Here is a 26,325-nt window from a genome sequence, read left to right as displayed (position 1 = left end):
TATGTTATGGATTTGGATTACGAACTGATTTTTGTTACCCGTAGTAGTAAACGTTGTAATAGTGTAAGTGACATGCAGTGTGTGTCAGGCGGAGTGCTCACATACGTGTTGAGTTGCAGCTTATTACAGAAGTTACAGAAGAAGTATAATGTATGACAGTGGAGGTGGCATACATTTGCCAGGGTGTTCCCGCCTACTAAAGTCTAGCCTGGCACTGTAGCATAGCTCCCAACTTCCCATCTTTGGGAACCCAATTCCTCTGCCCCTCTTTCCTCCTCATGTGCCCCTCTTTCAGGACTTTGTCCCCCTTTCTATGTAAATATATTTATCTACTAAAAAAATGTTTAATTGGCTCTAAACAATTCCTATTTTTTAAATTGCTATATTTCTTATTTTCAAATGTTAATATGAAGGAAAATGAACCAGGATAGAAAGGACCAGTGTGGCTTGAATTATAAAACATATTTTTCTTATGAAATCTTTATGGTATACTTCAATAGGGGTGTGCCAGGGGCGTGGCTTAAATGTCCCTCGTTCTCATCTCAGAAAGTTGGGAGGTATATTGTAGTTATCACTAGAGTTGGGCCGAACGGTTCGCCTGCATCAGGCGAACTTTTGCGGAAGTTCGATTCGCCCCATAAAGCTGTATTGAGCAAAAATTTTCGCCTCCATTTTACTGTCAGCAGACATGTTATTGTGAAACACACTGCTTTCAGTGCTAAAGACCCCACCCTCCCTTCAAGCTAGGTCCTTTTATACCATTTGACTCAGTTGTCTGCCTACACTAATTAGTTATGGGACAGCTGCTACACACTCTGCTAGGGAGATTTTAATTGGCCTCCCTCCTCCCTCCTCCCACCTCCCTCCTACCCTTCTACCCTTCTACCTATTCCCTCCTCCCTCCTACCGGAGGGAGGAGGGTCTCTTCTGCCAGGGAATTATACTATTTTAAAAACCAGTATACATCATACCATAGCCGGGAATCGAACCCAGATCTCACTGTGTGGTGGGCACGTCACCCTAAGCACTGTACCACTACAGTAGTAAGTGAAGCTTGCCTAAAATTTAACATTTATGCTCAATGCAATAGAACCATTAGGTTGCTTAAAGGAGAACTGTAGTGAGAGGTATATGGAGGCTGCCATATTGATTTCCTTTTAAGCTATACCAGTTGCCTGGCAGCCCTGATGATCTATTTGGCTGCAGTAGTGTGAATCACACCAGAAACAAGCATGCAGCTAATCTTGTCAGATCTTACAAAAATGTCAAACACCAGATCTGCTGCATGCTTGTTCAGGGTCTAGGGCTAAAAGTATTGGAGGCAGAGGATCTGCAGGATAGCCAGGTAACTGGTATTGCTTAACCACTTGCCGACCGCACGCTTATACCGTGCGTCGGCAAAGTGGCAGCTGCAGGACCAGCGACGCAGTATTGCGTCGCCAGCTGCAGGCTGATTAATCAGGAAGCAGCCGCTCGTGCGAGCGGCTGCTTCCTGTCAATTCACGGCGGAGGGGTCCGTGAATAGCCTGCGGGCCGCCGATGGCGGCTCGCAGGCTAAATGTAAACACAAGCGGAAATAATCCGCTTTGTTTACATTGTACGGCGCTGCTGCGCAGCAGCGCCGTAAGGCAGATCGGCGATCCCCGGCCAATCAGCGGCCGGGGATCGCCGCCATGTGACAGGAGACAGCCTGTCACTGGCTGCACAGGACGGATAGCGTCCTGTGCAGCCCGGATCTCCAGGGGGGGCCAGGTAGGAGAGGGAGGGGGAGGATTTCGCCGCGGAGGGGGGCTTTGAGGTGCCCCCCCCGCAACACCCGGCAGGCAGGAGCGATCAGACCCCCCCAGCACATCATCCCCCTAGTGGGGAAAAAAGGGGGGCGATCTGGTCGCTCTGCCTGCACGCTGATCTGTGCTGGGGGCTGCAGAGCCCACCCAGCACAGATCAGCTAAGACAGCGCTGGTCCTTAAGGGGGGGTAAAGGGTGGGTCCTCAAGTGGTTAAAAGGAAATCAATATGGTAGCCTCCATATACCTTTCACTACAGTTCTCCTTTAAGCAACCTAATGGTTCTATTGCATTGAGCATAAATGTTAAATTTTAGGCAAGCTTCACTTACTTCTGTAGTGGTACAGTGTTTAGGGTGACGTGCCCACCACACAGTGAGATCTGGGTTCGATTCCCAGCTATGGTATGATCTGGTGTTTGACATTTTTGTAAGATCTGACAAGATTAGCTGCATGCTTGTTTCTGGTGTGATTCACACTACTGCAGCCAAATAGATCAGCAGGGCTGCCAGGCAACTGGTATAGCTTAAAAGGAAATCAATATGGCAGCCTCCATATACCTCTCACTACAGTTCTCCTTTAAGCAACCTAATGGTTCTATTGCATTGAGCATAAATGTTAAATTTTAGGCAAGCTTCACTTACTTCTGTAGTGGTACAGTGCTTAGGGTGACGTGCCCACCACACAGTGAGATCTGGGTTCGATTCCCAGCTATGGTATGATGTATACTCATGTATGTATCCCCAGCTATGGTATGATGTATACTCATGTATGTATTCCCAGCTATGGTATGATGTATACTGGTTTTTAAAATAGTATAATTCCCTGGCAGAAGAGACCCTCCTCCCTCCGGTAGGAGGGAATAGGTAGAAGGGTAGGAGGGAGGAGGGAGGAGGGAGGAGGGAGAAGGGAGGAGGGAGAAGGGAGAAGGGAGAAGGGAGGAGGGAGGAGGGAGGAGGGAGGAGGGAGGTTAAAATCTCCCTAGCAGAGTGTGTAGCAGCTGTCCCATAACTAATTAGTGTAGATAGGCAAATGGTATAAAGGACCTTGCTGGGAGGAGGGTGGGTCCTCCAGCAGTGATGTGTATTTCACTCAATTAGGTGTGGCTCCAGGTATTAGAGCTTTTGAAACATGTTTTCTATCATTTTTCCAGCTGATAGAATGTTTTAAAACTTTGAAAGTTCGCCTCCCCATTGAAGTCTATTGCGGTTCGCGAACTTTTTCCCGAACCTTTTGCGGAAGTTCGCGAACAGGGTTCGCGAACCTAAAATCGGAGGTTCGGCCCAACTCTAGTAATCACACCTTTGCTGACACAGAAACTCTGCTTTTCAGGCATGTGTCACTGGCTGGAATAAATATGCTTTATTCATCTGTCATAAATATATATGTATTTTATTATTATTTGCTATGAAAATGCAGATCTCTGATGTCCTGCTGCAACTATGATATCCTTTATTTGTTATGGAGAAGCATTTTTTTTTATTTAGGCATTGGATATAGAGGGTAGAAACTTTGGGGGGGATTTTATTTCTGTCTGTGTTTGCTAGGTTTTCCCTTAGGGCTGGGACCAAGTACAGGCATTTTGTGGAATTGCAAAGCGACCATGATTTGCTAAATTGTGAAAGTGCCGCGATTTCCTGGAATGATTGCCATTTGGGTACTGTAACCACTGATGTGATCGTTCACAAAATACTGTAAGCAGCTTTATTAGATAGGCCAGGCTTTCTCAACCATGGTTCCCTGGAACCCCAGGGTTCCTGGAGGACTCTGTAGGGGTTTCTTGGCATTTTACCCCATCGTGAGGGAAGTATAATAGAACATATTATAATAGGGAGTACTGCAAAAAGAAGCTCTTTATTGGGGTCAGAATAATAATGAGCACAGTATAATGTGTCAGTGCAATAGGAGGTAGTGAAATTACCAGCCTCGCCTAGTTTTAAAGATCATGTCTCCTGAAAAATAAATGCAGGGGAAGGGGATCCTCAAGATAGTGATCCACTGGCATAACTCTTTGCCAATCACTGGCGATAGCCAAGCACTCCTAGTGAGTCCCAGCCCTTACTTCTTGTCCTTGATATCTCTATCAAGCTTTTTGAATTTAGGGTTTTTTCACACTGAATCCGTTATGTTCTGTCGCAGCAAGCAATATCATGGCAATGCAATGATGTTTCTATGGTACCTTTACTTTGGGTGCGGTGGGTCAGGGTTTACTGGGCAATGTTTGTGTTCACAGTGGCAGCGATGGATACTATCACTGTACTGTTGCATCACACATCTAATGGACAATGCAACTTTTTGGCACTGTTTCAATAGTAACGATATGTGCACAGCACACTGTAGAATTACCCAAGAGGGGGAGGGGATTTGCATATCCCCATGGACTTAAGGTGGGTATACACACGTCAGATAAAAGTCTTTGGAAAATGAAACATCACAGATCAATTTTACCCCCTTCCATGTAGTATGAGAGCCATACTCTACACAGTCTATTCTATGGAGCTGAACTCCCCATCAGATAAAAATCTTTGCAAGATGCTGTACACACAGATGCTGTACACATGCAACATATCAGTATCTGCAAAAGATCAGTTCCTGCAAAAGATCCTTTCCTGCAAAATGCATTCAAAGTCTATGATATCTGCAGATCTTATACACACCTTGTTTAACGGACAATTATCTGCAGATCAGATCCACCAGGTTGGATCTTCAGATCTGCAGATAATTGTCTGATCTGCAGATGATGGCTTAATCTATTTTAGCGAGCATTCACTTCAATATAATAAAGGTTCTCCACTCAGGGATATAGCTAGATATATATTAGTGAAAAGAAAAAGTACCCCTCACTCATAGGGCCCAATTGCTATAAAGAACCAATGCAGATGCATATATCAAAAATATGAATACTCTTTTATTGATTCCACAATCAAGAACATTAAAATACATAAACTACCCCCATACGTCCCACAATAAGAGGACCACCAGTCTTTTACATGAATAAATAAGGTACATATGTCCACAACACCTCAGGTACTGATTTCAAAGTGATAAAAACTAAAGTGCTACGTGTCAGACAATACATAAATAATCACCATAAGCTGGCTGTGTTTGTGGACTGTAACACACATCAAAAGCAGGATATGTATCACAGACCACAACCCACAGACCAGTATAACAAGAGCAGTGCTCATAAAGTGCATAAATCCATCAATAAATATAATTGTGCAACTATTGCAAAAAAAAGTGCTTATATTGTCAGAGACCTAAAGGTGCTCACTAGTAAATAGATGATCCTGGTGTGGGGATGACGCCTTACGCGCTCGCAGGACTGTCCGTCCGCTTCAATCGAGGCTGCTTCCCAATTGATTGTGCGCAGTTTAAATACAGATAGGACCTTTGAACGGTCATAAACTGAGCTGGCAATAATATCAAAAATAATTAAGAACTTTTTTGTGTATATGGTTTTGTTTTTTTTAACTTTGCAGTTCATAAATAAAGGTAAAGTGAACACAGGAAGCTCTAAGCTGGCGTGGTATTACTTGTACACTTTTTGTTATCTCCACATGTCTGTTCAGGTCCCAGGTAGGTGCCGATTTTGATTTTACTACACTGCTCAGGGTCCCTTTAAAACGAGTTCTTTGGCATGTTTAAAAAAACAAAAACCGGCACTTACCTGGGGCTTCCATAGGCCCCCTGCAGCTGTCATGTCCCGCGCCGTCCTACGATACTCCGTTCCCTCACGCTGGCCCCGGTCTAATTGCCAGTCTGTCTAGACTGCGGCTGTGCGGCCGTGCTATACTTCTGCATGTGTCATTGGGAGCTTACTGTGCAGACGCAGTACAAGAAAACGTTGTACTGTGCAGTACGCTCCCAATGATACACGCGGGAGCGAGCATTATTTGTCTAGTTAGATGAATATTAGACGGGGACTGGCGGCAGGGAACTGAGGATCGTAGGAGGACGGCGCGGGACGGGGGTGATAGAAGCCTCAGGTAAGTGTTGGTTTTTGTTTATTTAACCCCTCCATAAAACCCCTTTTAATCCTCCTTGAATTTCTAAAATCAGTGGAAAGTATGGCCAGGCAAGATATCCCTGCACCCCTTGTCACGTGACTGCAGAATGTTGGTAACTGTTAGTTCAGCAGCATTAACATGAAGACCCCTCCCAGTGATGCACTTTGTCACCAGTCAGCAAACGCTGACTAAATAATTTTATAAAAGAATATTGTAAACAGTAAGCAATTTTATTAAATACATTTTAGTCAATACATTTCCACTGTAGTCAAAATGGCATAATGAATAAGAATGGGGTGCTCAAATTTAAAAAGGGGCCTCCCCCCCCAAAATGCACAATAGTACCTACAAGTGGTGAATAAAAATAGGGTGCTCAATTCTAAAAAGGGTCTGAAGCCTATGACTGCCGATCGCCACCATTCGCTGACCGGGGGAGGGAGGGCGGGCTGGAGAAAAAAAAAATATACAGAAAAAGGACACATTTAAAAAATAAGATATTTATTAAAAAAATAAAATAAACATAGGGGGAGCGATCAGACCCCACCAACAGAGCTCTGTTGGTGGGGGGAATCACTTGTGTGCTGAGTTGTGTGGCCCTGCAGCAAGGCCTTAAAGCTGCAGTGGCCTATTTGCAGAAAAATGGCCTGGTCTTTCGGGGGGTTTATCACTGTGGTCCTCAAGTGGTTAAAGAAGAGATCTCTCTTATTTAAAGAGAAAACATAACCAAAAATTGAACTTCATCCCAATAAGTAGCTGATACCAGTTTCCCATGACAAATCTTTTCCTTTCCCACGTTGGAGCAAATTGGAGCACCCAGACGGATGACATACAAGTGCATCATCACACTAGGCTGGGGGAGGCAATCCAGAACCCTCCCTGTGAACTGACCAATAGAGTATTGTAAACAGGTACATCGGCCACATGACCACAATTTTTGGGGATTGCAAAAGGATGCTTATGCATTTATTTCTGAAAATGTTTTTTTTAGCTTGTGTATTAAAGCCTGGAAACTTCCCATATACTGTACAATGCAATGCTGTAATGAATAATGTACCAACTCTGAATACATGTTTCTTCATTGATGCCAGGTTATAGACGCAACGATAGACGCTGATGGGACCTCCCATGACCTCTGACCTGTAACATGGCGACAGCCCGGGAGGTGAACTCTGATAACGGCTCTGACGGTGAAATCTCTCAAGACCCGGAAAGACAAGCATTGGATTATGTGACCCGGGTGCTCAGCAGTGTGTGTCTGCAGGAGAACGCCCATCAACCCCCCTACATGCTGCCTGTAGAGACTCCGGACGGGATCAGGCATGAGGGACTGGACCTCAAAAAATCTCCAGTGACGGGAGGCAGTGGGGAACTGTCCTCACTGCTGCTATGCCTCCCCCTGGAGCTGATCCTGCACATATTATCTTACCTGGACCCACGATTCATCCTGGGCGTATTACCTCTTGTCTGCCGCACATTCCAGCATATCGTGGCCGATGACATTACCTGGAGGCTACGGGTTCAGAAGAGGATAGGGGGAAATTTTCCTGTACTAGAACGTGAGTGATCTGACGCCTAGACCCATATGTTCCCAACTACTCCTAAAGCTGTCCATACATTATACAATTTGTAGTAGATCAGGAAAGCTGTCAACATCTCGTATGTATCAGGGCTGTGGAATCGACTCCAGGTACCCAAAATTGCTCCGACTCCTCAAATCCACAGCCCTGGTATGTATCCATCCTTTTCTTGGCCTAATGCACAGACCTCAGAGACACTGACCCCTCCTAATGCACAGACCTCAGAGGCACTGAGCCCACCTAATGCACAGACCTCAGAGGCACTGAGCCCTCCTAATGAACAGACACTGAGCCCACCTAATGCACAGACCTCAGAGGCACTGAGCCCTCCTAATGAACAGACACTGAGCCCACCTAATGCACAGACCTCAGAGGCACTGAGCCCTCCTAATGAACAGACACTGAGCCCACCTAATGCACAGACCTCAGAGGCACTGAGCCCTCCTAATGCACAGACCTCAGAGGCACTGAGCCCTCCTAATGCACAGACCTCAGAGACACTGAGCCCTCCTAATGCACAGACCTCAGGGACACTGAGCCCTCCTAATGCACAGACCTCAGGGACACTGAGCCCTCCTAATGCACAGACCTCAGGGACACTGAGCCCTCCTAATGCACAGACCTCAGGGACACTGAGCCCTCCTAATGCACAGACCTCAGGGACACTGAGCCCTCCTAATGCACAGACCTCAGGGACACTGAGCCCTCCTAATGCACAGACCTCAGGGACACTGAGCCCTCCTAATGCACAGACCTCAGGGACACTGAGCCCTCCTAATGCACAGACCTCAGGGACACTGAGCCCTCCTAATGCACAGACCTCAGGGACACTGAGCCCTCCTAATGCACAGACCTCAGGGACACTGAGCCCTCCTAATGCACAGACCTCAGGGACACTGAGCCCTCCTAATGCACAGACCTCAGGGACACTGAGCCCTCCTAATGCACAGACCTCAGGGACACTGAGCCCTCCTAATGCACAGACCTCAGAGGCACTGAGCCCACCTAATGCACAGACCTCAGAGGCACTGAGCCCTCCTAATGCACAGACCTCAGAGGCACTGAGCGCTCCTAATGCACAGACCTCAGAGGCACTGAGCCCTCCTAATGCACAGACCTCAGAGGCACTGAGCCCTCCTAATGCACAGACCTCAGAGACACTGAGCCCACCTAATGCACAGAGCTCAGAGACACTGAGCCCACCTAATGCACAGAGCTCAGAGACACTGAGCCCTCCTAATGCACAGAGCTCAGAGACACTGAGCCCTCCTAATGAACAGACCTCAGAGACACTGAGCCCTCCTAATGAACAGACCTCAGAGACACTGAGCCCTCCTAATGCACAGACCTCAGGCACTGAGCCCTCCTAATGCAGAGACCTCAGAGGTGCTGACCCCCTCCTAATGCAGAGACCTCAGAGACACTGACCCCCTCCTAATGCAGAGACCTCAGAGACACTGACCCCCTCCTAATGCAGAGACCTCAGAGACACTGACCCCCTCCTAATGCAGAGACCTCAGAGACACTGACCCCCTCCTAATGCAGAGACCTCAGAGACACTGACCCCCTCCTAATGCAGAGACCTCAGAGACACTGACCCCCTCCTAATGCAGAGACCTCAGAGACACTGACCCCCTCCTAATGCAGAGACCTCAGAGACACTGACCCCCTCCTAATGCAGAGACCTCAGAGACACTGACCCCCTCCTAATGCAGAGACCTCAGAGACACTGACCCCCTCCTAATGCAGAGACCTCAGAGACACTGACCCCCTCCTAATGCAGAGACCTCAGAGACACTGACCCCCTCCTAATGCAGAGACCTCAGAGACACTGAGCTCACCTAATGCACAGACCTCAGAGGCACTGAGCCCACCTAATGCACAGACCTCAGAGACACTGAGCCCACCTAATGCACAGACCTCAGAGACACTGAGCCCACCTAATGCACAGAGCTCAGAGGCACTGAGCCCACCTAATGCAGAGACCTCAGAGACACTGAGCTCACCTAATGCAGACTGTTACGGAACAATAAACAGGTATTGCAAGGAATGACCACAGTTTGCAGAAACACTGATACTGAGACAGGAATGTGCAAAAAGGTGTTTTATTAAGAACCAAATCATGCAAATAACCTACAACCATATGCAAACAATATATACAGTGAATCTCCCGCAAACCAAACAAAACAGTGTGCACACATATAACCCAAACCCTGACTATCTATCTACAAACGGCGTGCAGGATATATATATATATATATATATATATATATATATATATATATATATATATATATATATATATATATATATATATATATATATATATATATATATATATATATATATATATATGTACAAGCAAAAATATATATACAATAACACGGTATCAAAGGGAGCAGGCGGAGACAGGTCAAAACGGAATAACAGAGTCAGCAACGGGTAATCAGATACATGCAAGGTACAAAGGAATAAACAGAAGCAGAGTCCGGACAAGCAAAGGGTCAGCAGCAGGTAATCAGATCACAGAGCAGGGTACAAGAAACCAGGTATCAGGAACAGAGGTGACCAGAGACTCAGACCTGTAACATAGGAAGTTCTGGCAATGACTTGCAGGAAGAGGCAGACTTATATAGTCCATGTAATAGGAAGCAGCTGGTGGTAGTTGATCAGAGACACATTAGAGGCCTCTGCAGGCCATACAAAGAACTGCAAGTCCTTAGATGTAATGATAAGCCACCTGCTGGTGGATAGTGGAAGTCCAGGGCAGTCCAACTCAATACCACCACCAGCAGGCAAGAGATGATACAACAAGAATTGTAACACAGACCCCAGAGGCACTGAGCTCAACTAATGCACAGACCTCAGAGGCACGGAGCCCTCCTAATGCACAGACCTCAGAGACACTGAGCCCTCCTAATGCACAGACCTCAGAGACACTGAGCCCTCCTAATGCACAGACCTCAGATACACTGAGCCCTCCTAATGCACAGACCTCAGAGACACTGAGCCCTCCTAATGAACAGACCTCAGAGGCACTGAGCCCCTCCTAATGCAGAGACCTCAGAGACACTGACCCCCTCCTAATGCAGAGACCTCAGAGACACTGACCCCCTCCTAATGCAGAGACCTCAGAGACACTGACCCCCTCCTAATGCAGAGACCTCAGAGACACTGACCCCCTCCTAATGCAGAGACCTCAGAGACACTGACCCCCTCCTAATGCAGAGACCTCAGAGACACTGACCCCCTCCTAATGCAGAGACCTCAGAGACACTGACCCCCTCCTAATGCAGAGACCTCAGAGACACTGACCCCCTCCTAATGCAGAGACCTCAGAGACACTGACCCCCTCCTAATGCAGAGACCTCAGAGACACTGACCCCCTCCTAATGCAGAGACCTCAGAGACACTGACCCCCTCCTAATGCAGAGACCTCAGAGACACTGACCCCCTCCTAATGCAGAGACCTCAGAGACACTGACCCCCTCCTAATGCAGAGACCTCAGAGACACTGACCCCCTCCTAATGCAGAGACCTCAGAGACACTGAGCTCACCTAATGCACAGACCTCAGAGACACTGAGCTCACCTAATGCACAGACCTCAGAGACACTGAGCTCACCTAATGCACAGACCTCAGAGACACTGAGCTCACCTAATGCTCAGACCTCAGAGGCACTGAGCCCACCTAATGCACAGACCTCAGAGACACTGAGCCCTCCTAATGCTCAGACCTCAGAGGCACTGAGCTCACCTAATGCTCAGACCTCAGAGGCACTGAGCCCACCTAATGCACAGACCTCAGACACTGAGCCCTCCTAATGCACAGATGTAACGGTGGTGGGGTCGTTTTCGTGGTCAGCGCACAAGACGCACACTGACACAACGAAAACCCTCCACCAGCGTATGATTTTGGGAAACCCAGGCTAGGTGCTATGCACCCGCAGAGGGCAATTCCCACCGGCAGATGGCGCTGTGTAGTGCAGACGAACACCGCCGCTGCACAGCCACAGATGCCAGATGGGAATAGTACAGAACCCGATAAACGGGGCTGAAGAGCCCTTAAAGAGAAAGAGCACAGGGACAGGATGTATGTGTGTGCACCAAAGTAGCCGCCACCCAGCGACAGTGAACACACAACAGGGGAAACAAAGTGGGAACGCAATCACAAGATTGGCGATTGCCGATAGAGACACAAGACAGAGCAGGACAGCGCACAAGGGTAGCAAAGGCACAGCAAATCATACAATGAGGAGATACGGAAAATAACAAACGCTAGCTAACCGCGAACACCGCACTTATTCGCAACAGTGCATGCGGTTATGCGCGGTCTCCACGTGATAAGCACAATAGAGACAAGCACGCCTAACTAACCATCGACAGACAAACATGAAACAGAGGACGCGAACGCTTGCTTAACGGTTACCTCACCGAGCCTCCAGCAAGCGTCCGTAGCAGACAAGACAGACACACGAAAACAGGGACAAGCGAGAGATAGGATCCACAGCACTAGCGAAAAGTGGCTAGCGCGATCCCAGGAGACAGAACAGATGAGGTAGGCAGAAACAACCGCTGTTCCAACCTACACTCCAGACTCAATCAGAAGGATCCACAGACGCTAACGCTAGGGCTTGTGCGATCCAAACACAAGACAGACGGAACAGGCAAAACAGATAATGCAATCCTAACTGCACTAGGGAACCTGCCTAGTGCATCCCCACGAATTACACTAAGATAACTTTAACAAACGGGAATGGCTGACACTCCAGGAGTGTCCATCAGGAACAGACCATGAAAGGGAAATGTCCAGCAAAGCATTCTGGGAGCAGAATGCTTTTATAGTGCCAGTCATCAAAAGAAGGCAGGTAACGGATTTGCATGACTAATGTATGAAAATCCCTCAGCAACACAAGCTGCACAACTGACAGAAGGTCTCCTTTCCAGAGTCCTGCAGCAAGCAAACCTAAACAATGGTCAAAAGGCTGCCTGCCTGCGCAGGCAGCTGAGCGGATTCTCACAACAGACCTCAGAGACACGGAGCTCACCCAATGCACAGACCTCAGAGGCACTGAGCCCTCCTAATGCACAGACCTCAGAGGCACTGAGCCCTCCTAATGCACAGACCTCAGAGGCACTGAGCCCTCCTAATGCACAGACCTCAGAGGCACTGAGCCCTCCTAATGCACAGACCTCAGAGGCACTGAGCCCTCCTAATGCACAGACCTCAGAGGCACTGAGCCCTCCTAATGCACAGACCTCAGAGGCACTGAGCCCTCCTAATGCACAGACCTCAGAGACACTGAGCCCACCTAATGCACAGACCTCAGAGACACTGAGCCCTCCTAATGCACAGACCTCAGAGGCACTGAGCCCTCCTAATGCACAGACCTCAGAGGCACTGAGCTCACCTAATGCAGAGACCTCAGGGACACTGAGCCCTCCTAATGCACAGACCTCAGAGACACTGAGCCCTCCTAATGCACAGACCTCAGAGACGCTGAGCCCATCCTAATGCACAGACCTCAGAGACATTGAGCTCACCTAATGCACAGACCTCAGAGACATTGAGCTCACCTAATGCACAGATCTCAAGATGCAATGACCTCTCACTCCATGCTAATACAGATTTCTGTGATCTTTCTACAGAAGAACATTTTGATTGGCCAGCTGCTTGCATTGAATTGGAGGAACAAGTCTCTAATTGGTCCGACAACGGGAAGAGGACGGAGCATTTCTCGCTGTCCTATGGCCACTATGCGCCTGTAGATGCTGTGCTGCTCCTGGAGGTGGGTCACAATGTCACCTTATTGCTTCTGTCAGATGACAATGCCGCCATGTTGTCTGAAGGTGAAACTTTCATCCATAGACATCTCAAAGCAAACCAGAGTGTCCATCCACTCCCCCCCCCCAGCTTCCGTGCCTCCTACAGATCCGTCCTTGGGCATTGGATAAGAATAGCATTTGTAATTGATGCCTCTTAAGTGAAGTGATAGGGATATGGATTCTTATTTTATTTTTAACCGTGCGCATTGTCTGACTTTCCTGCTGATTCCCCACCTCTAATACTTTTAGTGACAGACCGTGAACAAGCATGCCGATCAGATGTTTGACTGCACTTGCCACATACATGTTTCAGGTGTGTGATTTCAGATGCTCTGATGCAGGAAAGATCAGCAGGACAGTCAGGCATCAACACACATGCTTGCCTAATGAGCACAATAAGTGTGCAGTGATGTCACAACCTCTTCTTTATCTCTTCAGAGAGGATCACTGTGTGTCTCTGGATCCCGAGACAGAAATGTCATTCTCTGGGACCTGAAACAACTGGGGAACAAACAAGAAAAAGCAAAAGGCAAAATACTGGGAACTGAGAAAACAGGCACTCACAAGGTAAAGATGTCTGCCATACCAATTGTATACATTAGAGGGCGACCTACAATCAGCAATTTTGTAAATGCTGAACTTGTATGAAGCTTGGAACCCACTAGAGTGTTTTTTGGAGGGTTTTTTAGCCTTTTTAGTGAGCGCTTTAAATCGCTAGAGATTTTCCCTAAACGCTCTGCCAATGTAAATGGATGGGACAGATTCAACTAGAGCAATGGCAATTAAGGAAATCGCAAACGCAGGACATTCAGCATTTTAGGAGCGTTTCCATTCTAATGTATTGTATAGAAACAGGGAACTCGCTCCCAAAATCACTTGCAAAACGCTATGACAAATTGTTAGCTATTGCTTTCTACTGGGTTCTAGGCCTAAAAGTGATGTGCTGCAGAGCGTGCATTGGAAGTGTGGATGTGCTGCAGAGCGTGCATTGGAAGTGTGGATGTGCTGCAGAGCGTGCATTGGATGCGTGGATGTCCCGCCGAGCGTGCATTGGCAGCGTGGATGTGCCGCAGAGCGTGCATTGGAAGCGTGGATGTGCCGCAGAGCGTGCATTGGAAGCGTGGATGTGCTGCAGAGCGTGCATTGGAAGCGTGGATGTGCTGCAGAGCGTGCATTGGAAGTGTGGATGTGCTGCAGAGCGTGCATTGGAAGCGTGGATGTGCTGCAGAGCGTGCATTGGAAGCGTGGATGTGCTGCAGAGCGTGCATTGGAAGTGTGGATGTGCTGCAGAGCGTGCATTGGAAGCGTGGATGTGCTGCAGAGCGTGCATTGGAAGCGTGAATGTGCTGCAGAGCGTGCATTGTAAGCGTGGATGTGCTGCAGAGCGTGCATTGGAAGCGTGGATGTGCTGCAGAGCGTGCATTGGAAGCGTGGCTGTGCTGCAGAGCGTGCATTGGAAGCGTGGCTGTGCTGCAGAGCGTGCATTGGAAGCGTGGCTGTGCTGCAGAGCGTGCATTGGAAGCGTGGATGTGCTGCATTGGAAGCGTGGATGTGCTGCATTGGAAGCGTGGATGTGCCGCAGAGCGTGCATTGGAAGCGTGGATGTGCCGCAGAGCGTGCATTGGAGGCGTGGATGTGCCGCAGAGCGTGCATTGGAGGCGTGGATGTGCCGCAGAGCGTGCATTGGAGGCGTGGATGTGCCGCAGAGCGTGCATTGGAAGCGTGGATGTGCCGCAGAGCGTGCATTGGAAGCGTGGATGTGCTTCATTGGAAGCGTGGATGTGCTGCAGAGCATGCATTGGAAGCGTGGCTGTGCTGCAGAGCGTGCATTGGAAGCGTGGCTGTGCTGCAGAGCGTGCATTGGAAGCGTGGCTGTGCTGCAGAGCGTGCATTGGAAGCGTGGATGTGCTGCATTGGAAGCGTGGATGTGCTGCATTGGAAGCGTGGATGTGCTGCAGAGCGTGCATTGGAAGCGTGGATGTGCCACAGAGCGTGCATTGGAAGCGTGGATGTGCCGCAGAGCGTGCATTGGAAGCGTGGATGTGCCGCAGAGCGTGCATTGGAGGCGTGGATGTGCCGCAGAGCGTGCATTGGAGGCGTGGATGTGCCGCAGAGCGTGCATTGGAGGCGTGGATGTGCCGCAGAGCGTGCATTGGAGGCGTGGATGTGCCGCAGAGCGTGCATTGGAGGCGTGGATGTGCCGCAGAGCGTGCATTGGAGGCGTGGATGTGCCGCAGAGCGTGCATTGGAGGCGTGGATGTGCCGCAGAGCGTGCATTGGAGGCGTGGATGTGCCGCAGAGCGTGCATTGGAGGCGTGGATGTGCCGCAGAGCGTGCATTGGAGGCGTGGATGTGCCGCAGAGCGTGCATTGGAGGCGTGGATGTGCCGCAGAGCGTGCATTGGAGGCGTGGATGTGCCGCAGAGCGTGCATTGGAGGCGTGGATGTGCCGCAGAGCGTGCATTGGAGGCGTGGATGTGCCGCAGAGCGTGCATTGGAGGCGTGGATGTGCCGCAGAGCGTGCATTGGAAGCGTGGATGTGCCGCAGAGCGTGCATTGGAAGCGTGGATGTGCCGCAGAACGTGCATTGGAAGCGTGGATGTCCCGCCGAGCGTGCATTGGAAGAGTGAATGTGCTGCAGAGCGTGCATTGGAAGCCTGGATGTGCTGCAGAGCGTGCATTGGAAGCCTGGATGTGCTGCAGAGCGTGCATTGGAAGCCTGGATGTGCTGCAGAGCGTGCATTGGAAGCCTGGATGTGCTGCAGAGCGTGCATTGGAAGCCTGGATGTGCTGCAGAGCGTGCATTGGAAGCCTGGATGTGCTGCAGAGCGTGCATTGGAAGCCTGGATGTGCTGCAGAGCGTGCATTGGAAGCCTGGATGTGCCGCAGAGCGTGCATTGGAAGCCTGGATGTGCCGCAGAGCATGCATTGGAAGCGTGGATGTGCCGCAGAGCGTGCATTGGAAGCGTGGATGTGCCGCAGAGCGTGCATTGGAAGCGTGGATGTGCCGCAGAGCGTGCATTGGAAGCGTGGATGTGCCGCAGAGCGTGCATTGGAAGCGTGGATGTGCCGCAGAGCGTGCATTGGAAGCGTGGATGTGCTGCAGAGCGTGCATTGGAAGCGTGGATGTGCTGCAGAGCGTGCATTGGAAGCGTGGATGTGCTGCAGAGCGTGCATTGGAAGCGTGGATGTGCTGCAGAGCGTGCATTGGAAGCGTGGATGTGCTGCAGAGCGTGCATTGGAAGCGTGGATGTGCTGCAGAGCGTGCATTGGAAGCGTGGATGTGCCGCAGAACGTGCATTGGAAGCGTGGATGTCCCGCCGAGCGTGCATTGGAAGAGTGAATGTGCTGCAGAGCGTGCATTGGAAGCCTGGATGTGCTGCAGAGCGTGCATTGGAAGCCTGGATGTGCTGCAGAGCGTGCATTGGAAGCCTGGATGTGCTGCAGAGCGTGCATTGGAAGCCTGGATGTGCTGCAGAGCGTGCATTGGAAGCCTGGATGTGCTGCAGAGCGTGCATTGGAAGCCTGGATGTGCCGCAGAGCGTGCATTGGAAGCCTGGATGTGCCGCAGAGCGTGCATTGGAAGCCTGGATGTGCCGCAGAGCGTGCATTGGAAGCCTGGATGTGCTGCAGAGCGTGCATTGGAAGCGTGGATGTGCCGCAGAGCGTGCATTGGAAGCGTGGATGTGCCGCAGAGCGTGCATTGGAAGCGTGGATGTGCCGCAGAGCGTGCATTGGAAGCGTGGATGTGCCGCAGAGCGTGCATTGGAAGCGTGGATGTGCCGCAGAGCGTGCATTGGAAGCGTGGATGTGCCGCAGAACGTGCATTGGAAGCGTGGATGTCCCGCCGAGCGTGCATTGGAAGAGTGAATGTGCTGCAGAGCGTGCATTGGAAGCCTGGATGTGCTGCAGAGCGTGCATTGGAAGCCTGGATGTGCTGCAGAGCGTGCATTGGAAGCCTGGATGTGCTGCAGAGCGTGCATTGGAAGCCTGGATGTGCTGCAGAGCGTGCATTGGAAGCCTGGATGTGCCGCAGAGCGTGCATTGGAAGCCTGGATGTGCCGCAGAGCGTGCATTGGAAGCCTGGATGTGCCGCAGAGCGTGCATTGGAAGCCTGGATGTGCCGCAGAGCGTGCATTGGAAACGTGGATGTGCCGCAGAGCGTGCATTGGAAGCGTGGATGTGCCGCAGAGCGTGCATTGGAAGCGTGGATGTGCCGCAGAGCGTGCATTGGAAGCGTGGATGTGCCGCAGAGCGTGCATTGGAAGCGTGGATGTGCCGCAGAGCGTGCATTGGAAGCGTGGATGTCCCGCCGAGCGTGCATTGGAAGAGTGAATGTGCTGCAGAGCGTGCATTGGAAGCCTGGATGTGCTGCAGAGCGTGCATTGGAAGCCTGGATGTGCTGCAGAGCGTGCATTGGAAGCCTGGATGTGCTGCAGAGCGTGCATTGGAAGCCTGGATGTGCTGCAGAGCGTGCATTGGAAGCCTGGATGTGCTGCAGAGCGTGCATTGGAAGCCTGGATGTGCCGCAGAGCGTGCATTGGAAGCCTGGATGTGCCGCAGAGCGTGCATTGGAAGCCTGGATGTGCCGCAGAGCGTGCATTGGAAGCCTGGATGTGCTGCAGAGCGTGCATTGGAAGCGTGGATGTGCCGCAGAGCGTGCATTGGAAGCGTGGATGTGCCGCAGAGCGTGCATTGGAAGCGTGGATGTGCCGCAGAGCGTGCATTGGAAGCGTGGATGTGCCGCAGAGCGTGCATTGGAAGCGTGGATGTGCCGCAGAGCGTGCATTGGAAGCGTGGATGTGCCGCAGAACGTGCATTGGAAGCGTGGATGTCCCGCCGAGCGTGCATTGGAAGAGTGAATGTGCTGCAGAGCGTGCATTGGAAGCCTGGATGTGCTGCAGAGCGTGCATTGGAAGCCTGGATGTGCTGCAGAGCGTGCATTGGAAGCCTGGATGTGCTGCAGAGCGTGCATTGGAAGCCTGGATGTGCTGCAGAGCGTGCATTGGAAGCCTGGATGTGCCGCAGAGCGTGCATTGGAAGCCTGGATGTGCCGCAGAGCGTGCATTGGAAGCCTGGATGTGCCGCAGAGCGTGCATTGGAAGCCTGGATGTGCCGCAGAGCGTGCATTGGAAACGTGGATGTGCCGCAGAGCGTGCATTGGAAGCGTGGATGTGCCGCAGAGCGTGCATTGGAAGCGTGGATGTGCCGCAGAGCGTGCATTGGAAGCGTGGATGTGCCGCAGAGCGTGCATTGGAAGCGTGGATGTGCCGCAGAGCGTGCATTGGAAGCGTGGATGTGCTGCAGAGCGTGCATTGGAAGCGTGGATGTGCTGCAGAGCGTGCATTGGAAGCGTGGATGTGCTGCAGAGCGTGCATTGGAAGCGTGGATGTGCTGCAGAGCGTGCATTGGAAGCGTGGATGTGCTGCAGAGCGTGCATTGGAAGCGTGGCTGTGCCGCAGAGCGTGCATTGGAAGCGTGGCTGTGCCGCAGAGCGTGCATTGGAAGCGTGTTTGTGCCGCAGAGCGTGCATTGGAAGCGTGGATGTGCCGCAGAGCGTGCATTGGAAGCGTGGCTGTGCCGCAGAGCGTGCATTGGAAGCGTGGCTGTGCCGCAGAGCGTGCATTGGAAGCGTGGCTGTGCCGCAGAGCGTGCATTGGAAGCGTGGATGTGCCGCAGAGCGTGCATTGGAAGCGTGGATGTGCCGCAGAGCGTGCATTGGAAGCGTGGATGTGCTGCATTGGAAGCGTGGATGTGCTGCATTGGAAGCGTGGATGTGCTGCAGAGCGTGCATTGGAAGCGTGGATGTGCTGCAGAGCGTGCATTGGAAGCGTGGATGTGCTGCAGAGCGTGCATTGGAAGCCTGGATGTGCTGCAGAGCGTGCATTGGAAGCCTGGATGTGCTGCAGAGCGTGCATTGGAAGCGTGGATGTGCCGCAGAGCGTGCATTGGAAGGGTTGATGTGCCGCAGAGCGTGCATTGGAAGCGTGGATGTGCCGCAGAGCGTGCATTGGAAGCGTGGATGTGCCGCAGAGCGTGCATTGGAAGCGTGGATGTGCAGCAGCGCGTGCTTTGGAAGTGGGATGTCCCGCAGAGCGTGCATTGGAAGCGTGGATGTGCTGCATTGGAAGCGTGGCTGTGCCGCAGAGCGTGCATTGGAAGCGTGGCTGTGCCGCAGAGCGTGCATTGGAAGCGTGGATGTGCCGCAGAGCGTGCATTGGAAGCGTGGATGTGCCGCAGAGCGTGCATTGGAAGCGTGGATGTGCCGCAGAGCGTGCATTGGAAGCGTGGATGTGCTGCATTGGAAGCGTGGATGTGCCGCAGAGCGTGCATTGGAAGCGTGGATGTGCCGCAGAGCGTGCATTGGAAGCGTGGATGTGCTGCAGAGCGTGCATTGGAAGCGTGGATGTGCCGCAGAGCGTGCATTGGAAGCGTGGATGTGCCGCAGAGCGTGCATTGGAAGCGTGGATGTGCCGCAGAGCGTGCATTGGAAGCGTGGATGTGCCGCAGAGCGTGCATTGGAAGCGTGGATGTGCCGCAGAGCGTGCATTGGAAGCGTGGATGTGTTGCAGAGCGTGCATTGGAAGCGTGGATGTGCTGCAGAGTGTGCATTGGAAGCGTGGATATGCTGCAGAGCGTGCATTGGAAGCGTGGATGTGCTGCAGAACGTGCATTGGAAGCGTGGATGTGCTGCAGAGCGTGCATTGGAAGCGTGGATGTGCTGCAGAGCGTGCATTGGAAGCGTGGATGTGCTGCAGAGCGTGCATTGGAAGCGTGGATGTGCTGCAGAGCGTGCATTGGAAGCGTGGCTGTGCTGCAGAGCGTGCATTGGAAGCGTGGCTGTGCTGCAGAGCGTGCATTAGAAGCGTGGATGTGCCGCAGAGCGTGCATTGGAAGCGTGGATGTGCTTCATTGGAAGGGTGGATGTGCCGCAGAGCGCGCATTGGAAGTGGGATGTGCCGCAGAGCGCGCATTGGAAGTGGGATGTGCCGCAGAGCGTGCATTGGAAGCGTGGATGTCCCACCGAGCGTGCATTGGAAGAGTGAATGTGCTGCAGAGCGTGCATTGGAAGCGTGGATGTGCTGCAGAGCGTGCATTAGAAGCGTGGATGTGCCGCAGAGCGTGCATTGGAAGCGTGGATGTGCTGCATTGGAAGCGTGGATGTGCTGCAGAGCGTGCATTGAAGGCGTGGATGTGCCGCAGAGCGTGCATTGGAGGCGTGGATGTGCAGCAGAGCGTGCATTGGAAGCGTGGATGTGCTACAGAGTGTGCATTGGAAGGGTGGATGTGCTGCAGAGCGTGCATTGGAAGCGTGGATGTGCTGCAGAGCGTGCATTGGCAGCGTGGCTGTGCCGCGGAGCGTGCATTAGAAGCGTGGATGTGCCACAGAGCGTGCATTGGAAGTGGGATGTGCCGCAGAGCGTGCATTGGAAGCGTGGATGTGCCGCAGAGCGTGCATTGGAAGCGTGGATGTGCCGCAGAGCGTGCATTGGAAGCGTGGATGTGCCGCAGAGCGTGCATTGGAAGCGTGGATGTGCCGCAGAGCGTGCATTGGAAGCGTGGATGTGCCGCAGAGCGTGCATTGGAAGCGTGGATGTGCCGCAGAGCGTGCATTGGAAGCGTGGATGTGCCGCAGAGCGTGCATTGGAAGCGTGGATGTGCCGCAGAGCGTGCATTGGAAGCGTGGATGTGCCGCAGAGCGTGCATTGGAAGCGTGGATGTGCCGCAGAGCGTGCATTGGAAGCGTGGATGTGCCGCAGAGCGTGCATTGGAAGCGTGGATGTGCAGCAGAGCGTGCATTGGAAGCGTGGATGTGCTGCAGAGCGTGCATTGGCAGCGTGGCTGTGCCGCAGAGCGTGCATTGGAAGCGTGGCTGTGCCGCAGAGCGTGCATTGGCAGCGTGGCTGTGCCGCAGAGCGTGCATTGGAAGCGTGGATGTGCTGCAGAGCCTGCATTGGAAGCGTGGATGTGCTGCAGAGCGTGCATTGGAAGCGTGGATGTGCTGCAGAGCATGCATTGGAAGCGTGGATGTGCCGCAGAGCGTGCATTGGAAGCAAGGATGTACTGCAGAGCGTGCATTGGAAGCGTGGATTTGCTGCAGAGCGTGCATTGGAAGCGTGGATGTGCTGCAGAGCGTGCATTGGAAGCGTGGATGTGCTGCAGAGCATGCATTGGAAGCATGGATGTGCTGCAGAGCGTGCATTGGAAGCGTGGATGTGCTGCAGAGCATGCATTGGAAGCGTGGATGTGCCGCAGAGCGTGCATTGGAAGCAAGGATGTACTGCAGAGCGTACATTGGAAGCGTGGATATGCTGCAGAGCGTGCATTGGAAGCGTGGATGTGCTGCAGAACGTGCATTGGAAGCGTGGATGTGCTGCAGAGCGTGCATTGGAAGCGTGGATGTGCTGCAGAGCGTGCATTGGAAGCGTGGATGTGCTGCAGAGCGTGCATTGGAAGCGTGGATGTGCTGCAGAGCGTGCATTGGAAGCGTGGATGTGCTGCAGAGCGTGCATTGGAAGCGTGGATATGCTGCAGAGCGTGCATTGGAAGCGTGGATGTGCTGCAGAACGTGCATTGGAAGCGTGGATGTGCTACAGAGCGTGCATTGGAAGCGTGGATGTGCTGCAGAGCGTGCATTGGAAGCGTGGATGTGCTGCAGAGCATGCATTGGAAGCGTGGATGTGCCGCAGAGCGTGCATTGGAAGCAAGGATGTACTGCAGAGCGTGCATTGGAAGCGTGGATATGCTGCAGAGCGTGCATTGGAAGCGTGGATGTGCTGCAGAGCGTGCATTGGAAGCGTGGATGTGCTGCAGAGCGTGCATTGGAAGCGTGGATGTGCTGCAGAGCGTGCATTGGAAGCGTGGATGTGCTGCAGAGCGTGCATTGGAAGCGTGGATGTGCTGCAGAGCGTGCATTGGAAGCGTGGATGTGCTGCAGAGCGTGCATTGGAAGCGTGGATGTTCTGCAGAGCGTGCATTGGAAGTGTGGATGTGCTGCAGAGCGTGCGGCACAACCAGCGTGTGCGCAAGAATTGGATATGTGGTAAGTCAATTGGCTTCACCCATTGCTAGAGGGGAACTTGTACAAAAAGGACCTGTACCGTACTGCTTTCTGGATCTGAGTTTAGGTTTGATTCATACAAAGTAGAGATGAAAAAGCACCGGTACTAAATGCAGCAGGGAGGATATAACCACAAATGGTCTTACCTGCAGCGTGCTCCACAAACATTCAAATTGCAGTCCAAAAAGAGAGAAGATGATGGGCATCTGCTGCTTAAAAACCCTTTATTGTGGTGGGTAGACACAGTGGTTACAGCAGTGTGGGGGGGGGGGGGGTATGTGATGTCTGACAGACTCTGAAGAAGCAGAGTTTACCTCTGCGAAACAGCTGTCAGACATCACTCCCCTCCCCCCCCCCCCCCCCCCCCACTGCTGTAACCACTGTGTCTACCCACCACAATAAAGGGATGTGCAGCAGAGCGTGCATTGGAAGCGTGGATGTGCTGCAGAGCGTGCATTGGAAGCGTGGATGTGCTACAGAGTGTGCATTGGAAGGGTGGATGTGCTGCAGAGCGTGCATTGGAAGCGTGGATGTGCTGCAGAGCGTGCATTGGCAGCGTGGCTGTGCCGCGGAGCGTGCATTAGAAGCGTGGATGTGCCACAGAGCGTGCATTGGAAGTGGGATGTGCCGCAGAGCGTGCATTGGAAGCGTGGATGTGCCGCAGAGCGTGCATTGGAAGCGTGGATGTGCCGCAGAGCGTGCATTGGAAGCGTGGATGTGCCGCAGAGCGTGCATTGGAAGCGTGGATATGCCGCAGAGCGTGCATTGGAAGCGTGGATGTGCCGCAGAGCGTGCATTGGAAGCGTGGATGTGCCGCAGAGCGTGCATTGGAAGCGTGGATATGCCGCAGAGCGTGCATTGGAAGCGTGGATGTGCCGCAGAGCGTGCATTGGAAGCGTGGATGTGCCACAGAGCGTGCATTGGAAGGGAGGATGTGCCGCAGAGCGTGCATTGGAAGCGTGGATGTGCCACAGAGCGTGCATTGGAAGCGTGGATGTGCCGCAGAGCGTGCATTGGAAGCGTGGATGTGTCGCAGAGCGTGCATTGGAAGCGTGGATATGCCGCAGAGCGTGCATTGGAAGCGTGGATGTGCCGCAGAGCGTGCATTGGAAGCGTGGATGTGCCGCAGAGCGTGCATTGGAAGCGTGGATGTGCCGCAGAGCGTGCATTGGAAGCGTGGATGTGCCGCAGAGCGTGCACTGGAAGCGTGGATGTGCTACAGAGCGTGCATTGGAAGGGTGGATGTGCTGCAGAGCGTGCATTGGAAGCGTGGATGTGCTGCAGAGCGTGCATTGGCAGCGTGGCTGTGCCGCGGAGCGTGCATTAGAAGCGTGGATGTGCCGCAGAGCGTGCATTGGAAGTGGGATGTGCCGCAGAGCGTGCATTGGAAGCGTGGATGTGCCGCAGAGCGTGCATTGGAAGCGTGGATGTGCCGCAGAGCGTGCATTGGAAGCGTGGATGTGCCGCAGAGCGTGCATTGGAAGCGTGGATGTGCCGCAGAGCGTGCATTGGAAGCCTGGATGTGCCACAGAGCGTGCATTGGAAGGGTGGATGTGCTGCAGAGCGTGCATTGGAAGCGTGGATGTGCCGCAGAGCGTGCATTGGAAGCGTGGATGTGCCGCAGAGCGTGCATTGGAAGCCTGGATGTGCCACAGAGCGTGCATTGGAAGGGTGGATGTGCTGCAGAGCGTGCATTGGAAGCGTGGATGTGCCGCAGAGCGTGCATTGGAAGCGTGGATGTGCCGCAGAGCGTGCATTGGAAGCGTGGATGTGCCGCAGAGCGTGCATTGGAAGCGTGGCTGTGCTGCGGAGCGTGCATTAGAAGTGTGGCTGGGCTGCAGAGCGTGCATTAGAAGCGTGGATGTGCCGCAGAGCGTGCATTGGAAGCGTGGATGTGCTGCATTGGAAGCGTGGATGTGCTGCATTGGAAGCGTGGATGTGCTGCAGAGCGTGCATTGGAAGTGGGATGTGCTGCGGAGCGTGCATTAGAAGTGTGGCTGGGCTGCAGAGCGTGCATTAGAAGCGTGGATGTGCCGCAGAGCGTGCATTGGAAGCGTGGATGTGCTGCATTGGAAGCGTGGATGTGCTGCATTGGAAGCGTGGCTGTGCCGCAGAGCGTGCATTGGCAGCGTGGCTGTGCTGCAGAGCGTGCATTGGAAGCGTGGATGTGCTGCAGAGCATGCATTGGAAGCATGGATGTGCTGCAGAGCGTGCATTGGAAGCGTGGATGTGCTGCAGAGCATGCATTGGAAGCGTGGATGTGCCGCAGAGCGTGCATTGGAAGCGTGGATGTGCTGCAGAACGTGCATTGGAAGCGTGGATGTGCTGCAGAGCGTGCATTGGAAGCGTGGATGTGCTGCAGAGCGTGCATTGGAAGCGTGGATGTGCTGCAGAGCGTGCATTGGAAGCGTGGATGTGCTGCAGAGCGTGCATTGGAAGCGTGGATGTGCCGCAGAGCGTGCATTGGAAGCAAGGATGTACTGCAGAGCGTGCATTGGAAGCGTGGATGTGCTGCAGAGCGTGCATTGGAAGCGTGGATGTGCCGCAGAGCGTGCATTGGCAGCGTGGCTGTGCCGCAGAGCGTGCATTGGCAGCGTGGCTGTGCTGCAGAGCGTGCATTGGAAGCGTGGATGTGCTGCAGAGCATGCATTGGAAGCATGGATGTGCTGCAGAGCGTGCATTGGAAGCGTGGATGTGCTGCAGAGCATGCATTGGAAGCGTGGATGTGCCGCAGAGCGTGCATTGGAAGCGTGGATGTGCTGCAGAACGTGCATTGGAAGCGTGGATGTGCTGCAGAGCGTGCATTGGAAGCGTGGATGTGCTGCAGAGCGTGCATTGGAAGCGTGGATGTGCTGCAGAGCGTGCATTGGAAGCGTGGATGTGCTGCAGAGCGTGCATTGGAAGCGTGAATGTGCTGCAAAGCGTGCATTGGAAGCGTGGATGTGCCGCAGAGCGTGCATTGGAAGCAAGGATGTACTGCAGAGCGTGCATTGGAAGCGTGGATATGCTGCAGAGCGTGCATTGGAAGCGTGGATGTGCTGCAGAACGTGCATTGGAAGCGTGGATGTGCTGCAGAGCGTGCATTGGAAGCGTGGATGTGCTGCAGAGCGTGCATTGGAAGCGTGGATGTGCTGCAGAGCATGCATTGGAAGCATGGATGTGCCGCAGAGCGTGCATTGGAAGCAAGGATGTACTGCAGAGCGTGCATTGGAAGCGTGGATATGCTGCAGAGCGTGCATTGGAAGCGTGGATGTGCTGCAGAACGTGCATTGGAAGCGTGGATGTGCTGCAGAGCGTGCATCGGAAGCGTGGATGTGCTGCAGAGCGTGCATTGGAAGCGTGGATGTGCTGCAGAGCGTGCATTGGAAGCGTGGATGTGCTGCAGAGCGTGCATTGGAAGCGTGGATGTGCTGCAGAGCGTGCATTGGAAGCGTGGATGTGCTGCAGAACGTGCATTGGAAGCGTGGATGTGCTGCAGAGCGTGCATTGGAAGCGTGGATGTGCTGCAGAGCGTGCATTGGAAGCGTGGATGTGCTGCAGAGCGTGCATTGGAAGCGTGGATGTGCTGCAGAGCGTGCATTGGAAGCGTGAATGTGCTGCAAAGCGTGCATTGGAAGCGTGGATGTGCCGCAGAGCGTGCATTGGAAGCAAGGATGTACTGCAGAGCGTGCATTGGAAGCGTGGATATGCTGCAGAGCGTGCATTGGAAGCGTGGATGTGCTGCAGAACGTGCATTGGAAGCGTGGATGTGCTGCAGAGCGTGCATTGGAAGCGTGGATGTGCTGCAGAGCGTGCATTGGAAGCGTGGATGTGCTGCAGAGCATGCATTGGAAGCATGGATGTGCCGCAGAGCGTGCATTGGAAGCAAGGATGTACTGCAGAGCGTGCATTGGAAGCGTGGATATGCTGCAGAGCGTGCATTGGAAGCGTGGATGTGCTGCAGAACGTGCATTGGAAGCGTGGATGTGCTGCAGAGCGTGCATCGGAAGCGTGGATGTGCTGCAGAGCGTGCATTGGAAGCGTGGATGTGCTGCAGAGCGTGCATTGGAAGCGTGGATGTGCTGCAGA

General features: G+C 52.7%; 1 protein-coding gene across 3 annotated transcripts in view; it reads left to right on the top strand.

Annotated features, from left to right (window-relative positions):
• FBXW9 (F-box and WD repeat domain containing 9) overlaps positions 1-26,325 on the top strand; it is an 85,225-nt gene that overhangs the window by 126 nt on the left and 58,774 nt on the right. For 2 of the 3 annotated variants that reach the window (XM_068274215.1, XM_068274217.1), the window contains exons 2-4: positions 6,884-7,351; positions 13,021-13,160; positions 13,636-13,764. In XM_068274215.1, the coding sequence (XP_068130316.1) occupies positions 6,940-7,351; positions 13,021-13,160; positions 13,636-13,764 (681 nt within the window). In that variant the 5' untranslated portion in view covers positions 6,884-6,939. Of the gene's footprint in view, positions 1-29; positions 64-6,883; positions 7,352-13,020; positions 13,161-13,635; positions 13,765-26,325 lie in introns of those variants that run through there. The other variant, XM_068274216.1, reaches the window with a different exon arrangement.

This window comes from Hyperolius riggenbachi, chromosome 3 (genome assembly GCF_040937935.1).
Source record: "Hyperolius riggenbachi isolate aHypRig1 chromosome 3, aHypRig1.pri, whole genome shotgun sequence".
Lineage (NCBI taxonomy): Eukaryota > Metazoa > Chordata > Amphibia > Anura > Hyperoliidae > Hyperolius > Hyperolius riggenbachi.
This window is presented reverse-complemented; position numbering and strand designations above follow the sequence as displayed.